Source organism: Anser cygnoides, chromosome 17 (genome assembly GCF_040182565.1).
Source record: "Anser cygnoides isolate HZ-2024a breed goose chromosome 17, Taihu_goose_T2T_genome, whole genome shotgun sequence".
Lineage (NCBI taxonomy): Eukaryota > Metazoa > Chordata > Aves > Anseriformes > Anatidae > Anser > Anser cygnoides.
The window spans coordinates 9,094,531-9,109,181 of record NC_089889.1 but is presented as its reverse complement, the minus strand read 5'-3'; the positions used below and the strand labels follow the sequence as shown (position 1 = coordinate 9,109,181).

The window sequence follows — 14,651 nt, the reverse complement described above, 5'->3', positions numbered from 1 at the left end:
GGAAATAACAAGAAACTGTAACATCAGTGCTAGTATTTTAATAGTATATAATTTATTAATAATACATTGCAAGTTGTCCAAATCTTCAGAACCCTGGGAATTTAAGTTAGAGACAGCGCACAAGAACAAGGCTCACGGAGCCTGAGAACTGGGATATGATTTATTTATGGTGTTGTAGTCTGACACAGCACAGGGCTAAACAAACCGAATAAGCTCGGGAGGTCGCACGACTGTCCTAGCACAAATTGAAAGGGGAGTCTGCATGAAAAGCAAGGAGGCAAAGCCTGTCGCTACTCATCAGATGAGACAATTTGGGAAGGACCTCTGATGAGGGTCACAGAGCTAGCGAGTTATTTGGGCAATTGAGCTTACTACCTTTTCCGAGATAATTGTAATTTTGCTTTCACATCAGGAAACTTGTTCACATGCCCGAAATGATACCGCTCCTTCAGCGACACGCCGAGGCAGGCCGACACATGCCGGTCATTCAATAGGGTCAGGAGGCGATGCGGGCACAGGGCTGGTGTTACGGGGCACATCCTGACCCCGCCGTGCCCCCAGCAGCCGGCACCCGGACCAGAGACAGCCCCAAGCTTCAAAGCTGAGTCGGGATCTCAGATACAAAAAACCCCACCGATGGTATCAGCTGGCAGAGAACGATTCACTGCCAAATTGATTGTTAAAAGCACACACTGCACAGGCCCTTCAGAAGAAGCAATCAGTTCTTTTCTCTAAACATGCACCTGAGCAGCTCGGGGAGGTTTTTATAACCCAGACAGCTCTTTATAAACAGATACGAGCGGAGATCTGCCAGCCGTGGGGCCGACACTGCTAGCTCCATCATTATGACAAACAGCGATAACAAAATCACGGGAAACCAAGTCAGTGGGGTTTTTTTCCTGCCTAATCAAAATTCATATTCTTGGTTCAGAGAGTACGTGTTATGACAGCTGGACTCTTTCATTTACAGGAAGGCACCTCTCAAACTCTTTTTAGCCAACTGGCAGGCTAATTTGCTGCCAGAAAGGTAACCATCTCTCTAATTTATTAGCAAGAAGTGTAATGCGGGCTAGTAGAAATAAGATGGAGAAGCGAAAAGAGAGGCCAGGTTAGGAGGTATTTAGTTAGGTGCTAGAAGACTGGTGCTGCTGCTTTCCTTAAGCAGATTCCCCAAAAAAACATCACCACCAATAAAGCATCACCTGCACACTGCTGGGTTACAAAGAAAGACAGCAAAGGCAACAGCAGGTCTGAAATGACTAAGGGAATGTAGAACTTTATTCATTTACTTATTTATCTTCTTACTAGAACAAAATTGTCAAAGAAGTAGTAGGGGAATAGTAGAGCTGCCAAAATGAACATAAGATCCTGGACAGATCTGTTCAACCTAAACAACTTATTAACACAAGGCAGCATCCATCTGTGCACATGTTGTGCAACAGCCCAAAAATTATGTTCCAGAGAAAACTTCTTCAGAAATACCTCCGCAAACACCTATCGTTTAAAGGAAGGCTTTTGAATGATCTTCCTGGCTCACTTGAGCTATCCGAAAAACATGAGCAGATCATCTTTAAACAAAAATGGAAACAGTTTCCTAAGAAACAGTTTAGCATGGTTGAAGAGTCAGATTTAAACATTGACAGAAACTTAGCAGAGAAGACAGACTAAACTCCTGTACAGACTTTAAAGGCTGCAAAAGCTGCACTACGCTGTTTCATCTGTCAAAGTTAGAGGTGCTGCCAAGTCCTTGGACTCTTACTCTGTACCCAGGGAAATCGTACAGTATTTCAGGTCACCTCTCTCCATAATGGAGAACAAGGTTAGTTTTCAGCATCACTTAGTCATGGTGCATCAGCTGCTCATGCTGGCCTTTGCTCCTCACCAAGACGAGCTCTTATACAGCCCTACATGTCAACAGTAAATAAAAAAATAACAATTTTCATATAAGAGTTGAAACATATGCACTGCCTGGAGTCTTTTTTCCAGGATGAGAGCTCAATATGATGAAGCGCTGCATGGACATCAAAGGCCGATGGCCTCAGACCGCCCTCCTACCAAACCCATACTAAAGAAGTGGCCTTGGCGTGTCAGCTCTTGAGCAGCACCGTGCTTCAGCTCAGCTGGCAACAGCTTCCCCCCGAGCTCTCCCCTAAATCACGAGGGAAGTTCCTCCTACTGATAAAGGACGTTGTTTGTGCAATCTATTTATGGAGAGGCATGGAAACGGGCTGAGCCTTGTCTATGAGAAAATGTGTGAAAAATCTAATCAGGGCAACAGCTCAGAAATATTTTGAGAAGTTGATGAACGCATCTAATGCATGGAAAGACAGGAGGGAGAGTTGTCAAAGGAAATCTTTGGAGCACCAGAACAGCAAAACCAGGCTCTGATTTGCTACAAGGGATTGCCATGGCCTACAGAGGCAGCTCGGTGCCCAAGACCACCTGCAGCATTGGGCAACTCCGCACAAAGCACGCTCAGAGGGGGAGCCCAGCCCGCAGGGCAGGACTTCCAGTAGGTCCAATTTCAAACGGTGTACACATCAACAGAGGAAACTGTGAAAGAACATGAGATAGAAACCCGTATTTTATCCCCCTTGCCCCACCCTGAGTTCTTGGTTTCATTTGAAAACAGGGTTATCTCACATGTGGGTGAATCTGCTTTTATTTATTCTCCAGCAAAAAAAAAAAAGCCAAAGCTTCCTAAGCACTGCCAGGGTTTGTTGCCATGGAAATGACCATTACGCCACAAACAGGCACCAGCCCTCATGAGAAGAGACAGCAGGAGTGAATGAGCCCTTAAATGAGTTAAAGTACTTGCTTTCCTGAATTCCGTATTAGTAATAAAACGTGAGGGAGCTCAAATATTGAACACACAGCTCGAGTTCAGAACTGTTTCTGACCCGAGTTCCCCCCCACTCATCCAGTTTCAGTCAATTTCCAGTGAAGAAAGGAAGAAAAAAAGCAATGGTTATTAAAAACACTTGATCTAATTAAAATTCTAAATTCATAATAAAAATGAAAGGCCACAAGCATGCGCCACTTCCCCTAAGCAGAACCAAGAGCTGTATATTCGCTTCTGAAAATATTTTATGCAGGAATGCTGGAAAGCAGACGCATTTAACGGCATGTAATGCCAGCTGCTCCACAGCAAGGAAGAGCTAACACAACAAACCCAAAACCCATGCGAGCTTTTTCCTCGGCTGACTCCTCTCTCGCAGGCACACTTCCACAAAGGCAGCCAAGGCTACTTTTGGCCGTGACCTACTTTCTGGCAGCAGCGAGAAGCCCCACCGCCCCGCTCGCTCTCATCTGTCAGCTGACACCGCTCGGTCCTGCGGGATACCAAAGGGCAGCCTCCTTTCCTGATACCCAGCGCAGAGGTTATTAAGAAGCGTAGGTTAGTGGGGCACTGTGGCAGTTAGCAGATGAAGCACGCCGATTGTTTCGAATTAAATCATTCTTTGTCATCGCTGTGTCTCTCATGAAGATATGACCTACAATCCCCGTGCATCAATTAGTTACACTCTCTGAGTCCCTTCGGTCTGTGGCAGCATGTTCTTTTTGTCAATGAGGCTCTGACCCCGTTGGATACACACCAGCCTGAAAAACAATCAAAATGGGCTCATTTGATTCTCTAACTGCACATGGTTAGAGTTGGTGACGTGCAGCAAGAGTTGTATTTAGTAAATACAGGCCTCACCACGCTGTCAACTTTAACAACGTTCCTAATTACTTAGGAACCGGACACCCTTCCTAATGGCCTCTGGCAGGAACACACAATAATCCAGTGAAGCTATCCCAGGGAAAAATTCATGTGTCACACCTGAACTTGTTGACAACATGAGGACAAAATCATCCGGTGCTGGCATGGCTACTTGGAAGGTTCTCATCCCACCAAAACAAGCGATGTGGAGTTACCACAAATAGAAAAAAAAAAGCCAAACCAAATACTAATAGCGAAACACAATGCTGCCTACCAAGTACCAAATTTAACATAACACAAGCAGGTGAATTTCGTATTAAATTCTTTGGTTCCTTTAGAGGTGACACTTGTTATTCTCTGCATGCAACTTCCCATTTCAAGAAGCCCTCATATAATTTTTCCTACTATAAAACCTTCAAGAAATACGGTAATATTAATTGAATGTTTGAATATTATTTGAATAACTCCATGTATACTTTTACTTATTTCAGATCTTGTAAATGGATTTAATGACGACAAAAGACATTGGAAATCCTCAGCAAGTCTACACATTATGGGATGGGAAACAGCAGTACTGGTTTAACAAGATAAACTACATTCATGTAGTTCAATGTTTCATGGAAAATTTTGGGTCTGTGGCCAAAAAGACAGAATAGTCTTCTGGTTCAAGCTACGGTTTCTATGTTCAGTTCAACAGCATAAAGGCTAGATATTTGTCATATGAACACCACCTACCAAGTGCTGAAAAGATACCCTCAATTCATGTTCTTGCATCAAACTGCTGTTTTAACCGTGGCTTTCACCCTACTACTGAACCAGTATGGAAATGGACACAAAAGATCCTTCGTTACCCACTTCCAGACCATTGAATTTCCATATTTAAATTTTAATTAAACTGACACCATATGGTCACCAAACCCTTGTCCATAGAACCATACAGATATGCTTAATAACACACATGGCTCGCAGATACTAGCAATAACGTTGCTGTATCAAAGAGCACATTAGCAGAAATTACCGTGAGATAAAGATGTGCTGTTTCGTGTGTAAGATTAAATCTGCAGCCTTATTGTGCTCAGAAGTCTATCAGTCCAGAGATAAGCAGCCAAATACAACATGGCTCATGGAAAATAAAACTATGCAGAAGGATCGAAAATCTAGTCTCCAATTTTAGTGAAAAATAGGCAAGCAGTGATCTGTGGGAACCTCATGCTGCATCTCATTTAAGGCTAGAGTGTTTCACAGTTGCTAGTTTTTCGAGTGTCACAATCACAAAAACCCATCCAATGTGCACACTTCCACCAAAACAAGGAAAAGGATAAAAAGAGACCATCTGTTCAGTCCGTAAAACCTAGATGTAAATACATTTTTGCTGTAAGGGAAATAATACCTTAGAAATAATGTTAGACACATTTATCTGTCTGTGTCCAGAGCTGGCTTACTGGATAAAACACTGCCTACCACCACCACAATCCCCATTAGCAAGGTGTGAAGGAAGCGCAGCAGCTTGGCTGGTGACTCATGATACTGGAGGGTTTTAAACTGCTCCTTCTGATAAAGCACTTGAACAGTAAGTCTAGGGAAATCTTATCTTCTTTGCCCTCACTGTTTCCCAAAGATGTAGGCAATTGAAAAATAAATTCACCTTTCTGGACAGATAAAGGCCAACTGTTAGTGGTGCAGCATGCACTCCTGTAAAACACTGTTCCTCTTCCAAAGTTGTATCTGTCAGATAACCACATGTTCACCAGCAAGGAAGGAGAGTGGGAAAGTTTCAGAAAACCCAAAAAAGAAAAAGAAGTCATCTTTCTGGTTATCTGCCTGAGCAGGACCTTCATCCCCTTGACCCTCCTGTGTTTTATGACCATTTCCAGTTATGACACATGACTTTCTGATCATTCCTCTGGCAGGAATCATGTCCTAATATGTTTCTATCCAGGGGCCATGAAAATTTACGGTCACTAGTCAAATATTAACTCATTTAGACTGTTGACTAAAAGCTAATAATTTCTGAAGTAAATGAGGTAAGAAGACATGGTTCAGTTGCTGCACATGGAAGAGTTCATCTCATTCGGAGTGCATTCGAGGCATTTTGGCAGTTTGCTACCCCCTCAGACAAAAATGCACCTGGAGAGAGCTGTTCAATCAGGAGAGGAGGCTGTAACCATCCATTTCTGAAAAACCGCTATAGGCCACAGAAATACAGGCAACAGCATTCAACTGGAAACAAAAACAAGAAAAGGGTAAGCCACTGCTAATCCTGTCTAACTCTTATGTGTAAATAAGTATCTGCTTCTGAAATGACCCGAGCTATAAAGAGAAAATTGCATCAAATGATGGTATTCTGACAGCACCCTTCCTGTCTTAACACATACTGAGAAAATGTTTTCTATCTTAAACTATCATCTGAAATATATCAAAGTATTATCAAAGTATTTCAGAAAAAGATTAGAAAACATCCCCAACGTTGTACCAGGTATTCGCCCAGCACTTACTGTGTATGAGTAAGATTACCTATGTTCAAAGATGAGAAATTAAACAGACGGGGAGGACAACTGTGACCATTTAGGGTACAGAGAACTTAAAGGATCTATTGGTTTCAGCTAGGATATAGTTAATTTTCCTCCTAGTAGCTGGTATGGTGCTGTGTTTTGGATTCAGGATGAGAATAATGCTGATAACACGCTGATGTTTCAGTTGTTGCAGAGCAGTGCTTACACAGAGCCAAGCACTTTTCAGCTTCTCCTGCTGCCCCGCCAGCGAGGAAGCTGCGGGTGCACAAGAAGCTGGGAGGGGACAGAACCAGGAGAGCTGACCCCAAGTGGCCAAAGGAAGGTCCCAAACCATGTGGCATCATGCAGAACAATAAAACCAGCAGTTGGCCAGGGTGGCTGCTGCTGACCAGGGACCGCTGGGCATCAGTCGGCAGGTGATGAGCAGCTGCACTGTGCATCACTGGCTTTGTATATTCTATTATTGTTATTATTTCCCCTTCCTTTTCTGTCCTACTGAACTGTCTTTGTCACAGCCCACAAGTTTTACCTTTCTCCCCCCCAACTGTCTTCCCCAACCCAGTGGAGTGGATAGGAGGGGAACGAGTGAGCGGCTGTGTGGTGCTGAGCCGCCTGCTGGGTTAAACCACAACAAGGCAAGAAGAACATCTGACAGGAAAATACAAGTCTCAGCAAGAAAATGTCAAGAAAGCATTAAATTCCACTGCACCAGATACACAGCTGTAAACACTAACAGGGAGAAGCACAATTCTGGCATCAATACAAACGAGAACAGGCTGGTCAAACCCCAAATTTACAGAAGATATCTATCAGATGAAAAACCATCAGAAGAACCTCTCAGCAGTCATAGCAGGAAAAAGCAAACACTAGTTCAAGACAGAGCATGCAGTTTGAAAAGCAGATTGCAAGAGAGCTGAAGACCTAAGAGAGTCTTCCAATTTTATGTTGCTGATCATTTCACCCTTCTTTCTGCAACACATGAAAGCCAACTAAGCTGGATTTGTCTGAATCATTTTTCAACAACAAAGCTCCCCTTGGTTTTATTTCTGTAAGCTTTGTTCTCTGCTCTGTAATAAGTTATTACTCACTCAGAACAAAACTGTATTCCCACCACACGCTGAAACTCTTCTTACACATAAACAAGAAAAAAACCCTCCTTCCCGCATTTGAAATGTACACGAAAAAATAATTCAAGTTTACGTAAAGAAAAAAAAAAGAGGAGCAATTGATATTTACACCTATGCATTACCTGAAGACCTGAGCTGCATCAGACAAATTAAGAAATGTACTTTGCATTTCAAAGCTGAAGATGTGCTGAGATCTTCTGACATGTATGTGAAGAGTGTTCCATGAGAATTAAAATTGTCATCTACATAGCAGTTGTGCTACAGCCAAATGAGACCTGAAGTTACTGATCGACCTGAATGATCACTCATTTTCAAAGTCCCAAGGAGAATATGTAAGAGACTACTGGGTCCTCAGGTGCTGTGCTCTGGTATGAAGGAACAAAAAAAAAAAAAAAAAATATATATATATATATATAAATAAAAAAAAGGGGGATATGTCATTCTCCTGAATTTTTCTAAGTAATGAAAAATACCTTGATTGGTCAAATTATTTTACTCTTCATTAGACAGTCCCAGCACTCTAGATATGGAAAACTGATGTAGAGATAGCCTGCCTATGGAGGGTTACACAGCATTTTCCTCTCAGTATTTTCTATCTAGAAAAGAATAAGAATGCTCAGAAAAAGCATATTCTCTTTGGAAACGGTGAGAGAGAAGAAGACTTTTCAAGAGAATAAAATGAAAAGCCACAAGAGAAATCTGACTCCTGCTGCTATATGCCATCTTCAAAATACCATCAAAATCCTAAGATAGCATCGCCATCATGTTGCAGCAAGGTCCAGACAAGCACCCTGAAAGTGCATCACATTGAACATTACCTACCCTATTACATTTTCCTGACAACGTATTTCAACAGCAGCTACTGCTACGCTGGCATGAAAGAGGTCACCTTCAAACCACAGACCCTTGTGTGGTGACATCCATTATCTGCTACTCATTAGCTAGAAACACACCTGGAATAACACAATTAAAACAGCAATCTACAGTAAATTACCGCACATGCCATATGACTAGAGTTAAAAGCCATTATCACTGTTGATTTGGCCAATATGGGTCACATGAAACGTGAACTTGTCTCTCCCCTGCTCAGGCCAGAAACCTGTTCCACTCAACTCCTCCAGCAGTCCCACAATGTTGTTTGTGATCTTGATCTTAACACCTCTGACTCAGCAGCCTGTGAAGCTCATGCAACCCACTTACAAGAATCCACTCCTGAAACTCACGGGCTCTGTACTGATTAGCTGATAGAGGTGCAGAGCAATTTGTAGCAAATTAGAAAGCCTCGGCTGGAATTTAACCTGTGCTTTGACACCTGTTCCTACAATGCAGGATGACTTATTTCGTACACTTCTGACATGGTGCAATTTCTTTATTCATCGTATTGTAAGACAAGGAAAAAGACCCAAGCCCTCTTTCTTGTGTTCATTTCTCAGGTGAAGAAACCATTACTAGTGCAGCCTATTTGCTGTATCTGTGTTTTCGAAATATGTAAATGGTAAAAACACTTTAAGTTTACGGAAGTTTCACCTTTGCTCTACTTTCTGCATCCTTTTCAGGCAGGATTTCCCTTATTTAGACAGCCAAAGACTTTTTTAGCGCATAAAAAAAGTGCTGTATGGTTGTTTGTTCATTTTTAAACTCGGATTAATACCTTTAGTGGTAACAAATGAATCCTCTCCTTTAACCTGGTCAGCAAGCATCTCTTACCTCAAGACCAGCAACCAATTTCCATGAGATTGACTGAAATTCTGTTAATTACATCGAAAAGAAAACATCCTTTCTCAATAAAATTAAGTAACCATAGCCACCAACATTTGAGAGAAGTAGCAGCTACTAAACCTATTAAGGAATGTATTTGAGAACGACTTTCCCAAAAATTTAAAATAATAGACTTGGATGCAATTTTTCTCTTTTGAGGGTAAAGAGTTATTGTTTTTGAAACTTCCTGTAAATATTCAGGCAAGCATCATGTAACTTACTTCAAACAAATGACTTAAAAAAAAATAAAATAACGACACTGCCTATGTTCATACATGAGCAGTGCTTAATATGATGTTCCCTACAACCTCTGCCATTGCTGCAGGGCATTGCAAGGCACAAGCCGTGCGTCTCTGGATGCCTTCAAAGAGTGGATCAGGAAGGCTTAGTGCATGAGGCAGGCACCTGTACTGCCTCAATTATTTAATCTTATTAGTCATAATCTCACCCCAAATCATTTTTGTTTGGTAAATACAGGATTATGAGTATGGAAGAACAAATAGCAAATATTTATTCTGTGCACAGAGCAAGACTTTGGGCTGAGTTCTCTCTTTTCTTAATTTTTAAAATTTTCTCATTTTACCTAGTAAGAAGCTAAAATCTGTCACTTAAGAAAAAGCTCTCTCTGGCCCGTAGGTCCAGATCCTAACCTTGCATGAGACAGGGCACAACACAAATTGTGCTCTGCCTCACTGGGACCAGAAGCGTGAACGCTAACCTCGCACATCCACCATACAGCGTCTTCAGGTTTTTTTTGTTTGTTTGTTTTAATCTGTAGGCATATGTTAAACGCAAGCTAAATTAACTGACTGAATTCTGTTGGCCCTTCAAGACAGATACAAACATGACAACTACACAGGCGCATGTGGCCCTTAACATGAGGACTGTTTCTCTGGGTTATGCAGGATCACCAGATATACAGGTTTTGGTTTGCTCTGAACCATGTAGAAAGACTTCACATAGATGAGCCCTCTAATATGAGTTTCAGGACGGATGCACTTAAAACAGTCACAAAACTGACTTTGGACCAAAGCCTTAGAAGTAAACTCTGGAGATGAACAGACTTTCAACTGTCCAAAAGAACAAAATTCCTGCAGAAAAAGGGAACAAGGAACAAAGACCTCAGCTATTTCTGAGACAGGGAAAGAGAAATACTTTCCCAAGGTTACAGAGCCAATCTCAAACAGAGCTGAAGTACAACCACAGTAACCTAGTCTGCCCACGTACAGTTAGAATGTCAGTGAACCAGACTGAAAAAAATAGGTATTTACATCAGAAACATTACAACATGAAGAAGAAAAATAACTCAGCCCACATAAATCTATGCAACAAAGAACTATTTCCCTTGAAATTCCTGTCAAAAGGCATACTGCTACCTTCACGCGGATCTGTCATCTGTTCATATTTGAGATTCCAAAAAACCAGATACGATCTGACCAATCCCTTTTCTTGGAAATAGGTACTCCTGAGCCCAGCTGGCTGGCTTGTGTGGGCATGCTGGTCAGTGCTGTCAGAACGCCGCTACATGAAACAACCTGGCAAGCTTGCAGCTATCTGCAAGGCCAAGAAGCCAAAGTGCTGTTGTCAGTAAAAAGGAATGAGCTAGCTATGACTTTCCTGGTTACTCTTTATTTTATGCAATTTTAGTGTAAACATAAGCGAGGGCAGTGTCCTGATAAAGCTGACAGAAAAAGCAAGTGAGCCAACACCATCTCACAGGCTGTAGTTCAGCTGCAAGAGATGCATCGTTTCTTCCAAAATTATTGGTATAATAACAAAAATTTTTACTGCAATGCACTATTAAAAAAAAAAAGAATTTTATTATTTATTATTAAAAGAAGAAAAGTTACTGTCTGGAATAGCTCATTGGAAAATCTACACAAAGGTCAATGGTGATTTGTTTCTCCTAAATGGATACTGGTGGCAACACTTGCACCTCAGAAGGATGTTCAGAAGAGAAAATAAACCATAAAGAAGTATACGGAAGGAAAGCAAATTAAACATGGCAAAGAATGACTGCAATCTTGGCATTGCAAAATTTCTTTAAAAAGGAAGGCTGGTCCAAAAGCTTAGGACTTGGAAGACTGAGAGAAGTCACTGCCTACTTGTAGATCAGTTCACAAACACCCAATTAATAAAATACGAGCACAGTCCCACCTTGTGAGAGCACCGTGAAGATAAATGTGTTAATGATTGCAAAGCTCTCCCATGCCTCAGTGAGGGCCCAGAATTAAGACACCTAGTGAGAATTGGCAATTATCACGTGTGTGCCATTAGCAACGCCTTTTCTAGGTAGCCTAGTGACTTGTCTAAAACGTTTAGCCTGTAGCAAACCAGAACAACAGAAGTGCAGGACACAAGGGATTTCATTATCATTTTTAACTTGAGGACAAAAAATGGAAAAATTCTCTAGGGCGTCATCACCAACGACAAATCATCAATCTGTGCAAAGTAATGTCATAAAGCACCTTATAAAACACAGCACTTCAGCTGGTCTGGCCCAATTCCTTTTTAAACAAACCCACAGTCTTAAGCTTCCTTAAGTCACCAACACATTACAGTAGATATTTTCTGGCTTCACCAATGAGCAAGCTGTACAAGTAACAGAACATGCACACACAGTTAAATACATTAAATAGAGGGCAGCAAGCACTAAGCCAGGGGACAGTACAGTCTAAAGATGGACAAGATCCACAGACTCCCTCTGCTACCTACTCTACCTTATCAGAGCACCCCCATCCCCTTCCTGCCCTATGCCATCTTCCCCTTTAGAAAAAGAGACTTGGTCCTCTGGGGAACAAAGACTAAATTACATCCCTTTTCTCAAACCCACTCTTCCATTTATAGCTCCACAAGGCTATATTCAGCAAGACTGTATGCTGTTATGGACTGCAAGCACCTCCTTTTTCTTCCAAGTGGTCTGGAATGCCTTTGTCTCTGGACAGAGGCGTATAGCACAAGTCCACCACTGAAGAAAAGGGAAGGAAAAGGGTCTCCCCAAAACAGAGCAATACAGAGGAAAAAGGAACGCACATGGAGGAGAGCTGCACGTGCATTGAAGATTAACCATGGAAACATAAGTCCAGGTAAAGTAACAGATGTCAAAGTTAGACTTCATTTGAGCATTTATGGTTCACCAAGTATACTCTGCACAACCTCACTTTCTCTGTATTACACAGGACCAATAGACACACTACAGTTCTTGCATGCGTTTACCAGAAGTAATTTTAAACCACATCACGGTTCACAGAATGAAATGAGAACAGGTGTCATGGAGCTGATCTGAGTTTAAAAAAAAATAAAAATCTGGCAACACCCCAAACCTCCTAACCAATGCACAGAGCAGCAAGGTAGTAGGAGGCTGCCAAAACTAACTGAAATAGCTGTGATTCCATTCCCTCTGAACAACACATATTGGCCTCTTCATGTGTAAAGAAAGACCTTAAATCATCTCTTCATCATGCAAGCACACCTGCAGTTTGCTATAACTGATGATATTCAGTCTCAGACAGTCTGTTCACGTTTGGAGTTTGGAATGCAGCATCTGTATTTAGCTTCTCCTCATATCTGTCTGCTGCAAAAATCTTTAATCAAACACAAGATGTTTCAAAGGTAACCTCATACCACAAACCGATCTGTAAACCAACCAGAAATTCTGTGCAATGTCTGCCACCTAATGCTCGGGAGAGTAACTGCACTTACTGAAGAAAAAGACAAGTTTCAGTAAATCAAGCAACAATTTTCGTTTAAAATATATGTTCTCAGAAAAAAATTAGTCTTTGAACCCACCACAGAAAAAGGAAATATTTCCAGTATGTCATATTCATCTGGTGCTCTAGAACATCACGCTATTACAGAAAGTATTCCTTCATAATTAGTGCTTATGTGGAAAAAGGGGAGAAAATAACAGTAAAGCCCTGGTTACAGTGTGAAATCCCAGTCTTACAGTTAACTATCATGACAGAGACAGGACAAAAGCTTTCTGAAATAAATTGTCAAGATAATTCAAAAGATTTTGCACATTAAGCTATCATTCATCAGCATTAATATTAATCTCCTTAACCTGCATGGAACCAAATATCCACTTGGTTAGGAAATATCACTGCAAGTTTTAGTACAGACATAAGTGAGCTAGTCAGCATCTTGCTCTGTGGACTGGAATTCACCTTATACAAGGCAGCAGTACTGACCCTTCCTCATCACCAACGAGTTGGGCTTTCTGGGCATCACTAGCAGTACCAAAAGAGTTAGGATTTCCAACTAGACAGACTTAAATTATGACATAAACATAAGATAAGAAAAAAAAAAAAAAGGGAGTTTGTACAAATGAATTGCCCATTTCCTCCACAATATTATTTACAATCTTCTTTTACAGTGGAAAAGAAGAAAATATAATGTTCTCCTCTTTCTTCTGCAAACAGAGTGTGATTATTTTCTACTACAGAGATCATTAGCAGAATGACAGTAAGAGGACACCAGATCTCAAATCCAGAAACACCCCCGACTTTTTTACTCTTTTTTTCTTAAAAAGAGATCCCTTGTAAGTCTGTACTTTAATTTTACAAACTTGATGTCAAAAGTATCATACTTTATAATAGGACTACCATTCAGCTTGTTTTGCTTTCACTAAAGCATTTTTTCCTCCCACACATTAAATACAAAACCGAACACAATGAAAGCCAACATAGCATATGAATACAACCATCATTACTTACTTCTCCTGTGATAGGGTTGGTTCCATATTTCTTTATCCAAGGAACAATGCTCCTGTAAAGAGAAGGAAGAAAGTAATAAGATTCAAGCAACAATAGCAACCTCTATTATTTTTTAATAGCCAAGATTATTTCTACCAACTTGCTAAGATTAAATGGTGAATACACAGCTGTAACCAAGCAGTTCAGCAACACAAAAATAAAGCGAAGTACAGACAGTAACTTACAGTATGTCAAAGACTGTCCCATCTGGCGTGCAAACTGGATATTCAAATGGCTGTAGAGACAAACTAGAAAAAAAGTACACGTTTTTAGCAAAATCAGCTGGAAATCATGATGACAGAAGCAAATAACATATCGCTGAATCACTTGCACATTAAAAGAAGGCCTATACCAATGAAAATACTGAGTGGCTGCCAACACTCACTACATGATATTCTACATAAATTACATTAAAAACAAAATCTCTGAAAGGAACTGATGCAGTTCAGCACCCACAGCCATAGGGGTGAATGCTGTGGTACTCCCTAACATGCTTCTGTTGCCCCAGCAGGTTCTACCCACACACAAGGTGGTTCAGGCAGGCACAACTGTCTTTGTACTAACACAGGTTAGGGAGTAATTAGCGATTACATTTGGTATTCCTTGTTAGGGATGTTTCCATAATCCATTCAGCATTTAGCCAAGCAGCAGTAGTTAGTAGTTGGGAATGGTACCTTCCTGAAGTATTTGATTTACAAGACAATATCTAACCCACCTCTACTAACTCACATATTTCATTCTAGTGCTTCAAGAATTAAACTAAACACAAAAAATTGTATAAACATCACTTCAGTCT

At 41.0% G+C, this 14,651-nt stretch overlaps 1 protein-coding gene across 1 annotated transcript in view; it reads right to left on the bottom strand.

The window, feature by feature from the left end:
* PPIL2 (peptidylprolyl isomerase like 2) overlaps positions 1-14,651 on the bottom strand; it is a 72,165-nt gene that overhangs the window by 55,974 nt on the left and 1,540 nt on the right. Inside the window, exons 4-5 of the mRNA XM_048063659.2 lie at positions 14,041-14,103; positions 13,817-13,868 (exon numbers count right to left, since the gene is read on the bottom strand). Of these exons, the coding sequence (XP_047919616.1) occupies positions 13,817-13,868; positions 14,041-14,103 (115 nt within the window). The remainder of the gene's footprint in view (positions 1-13,816; positions 13,869-14,040; positions 14,104-14,651) is intronic.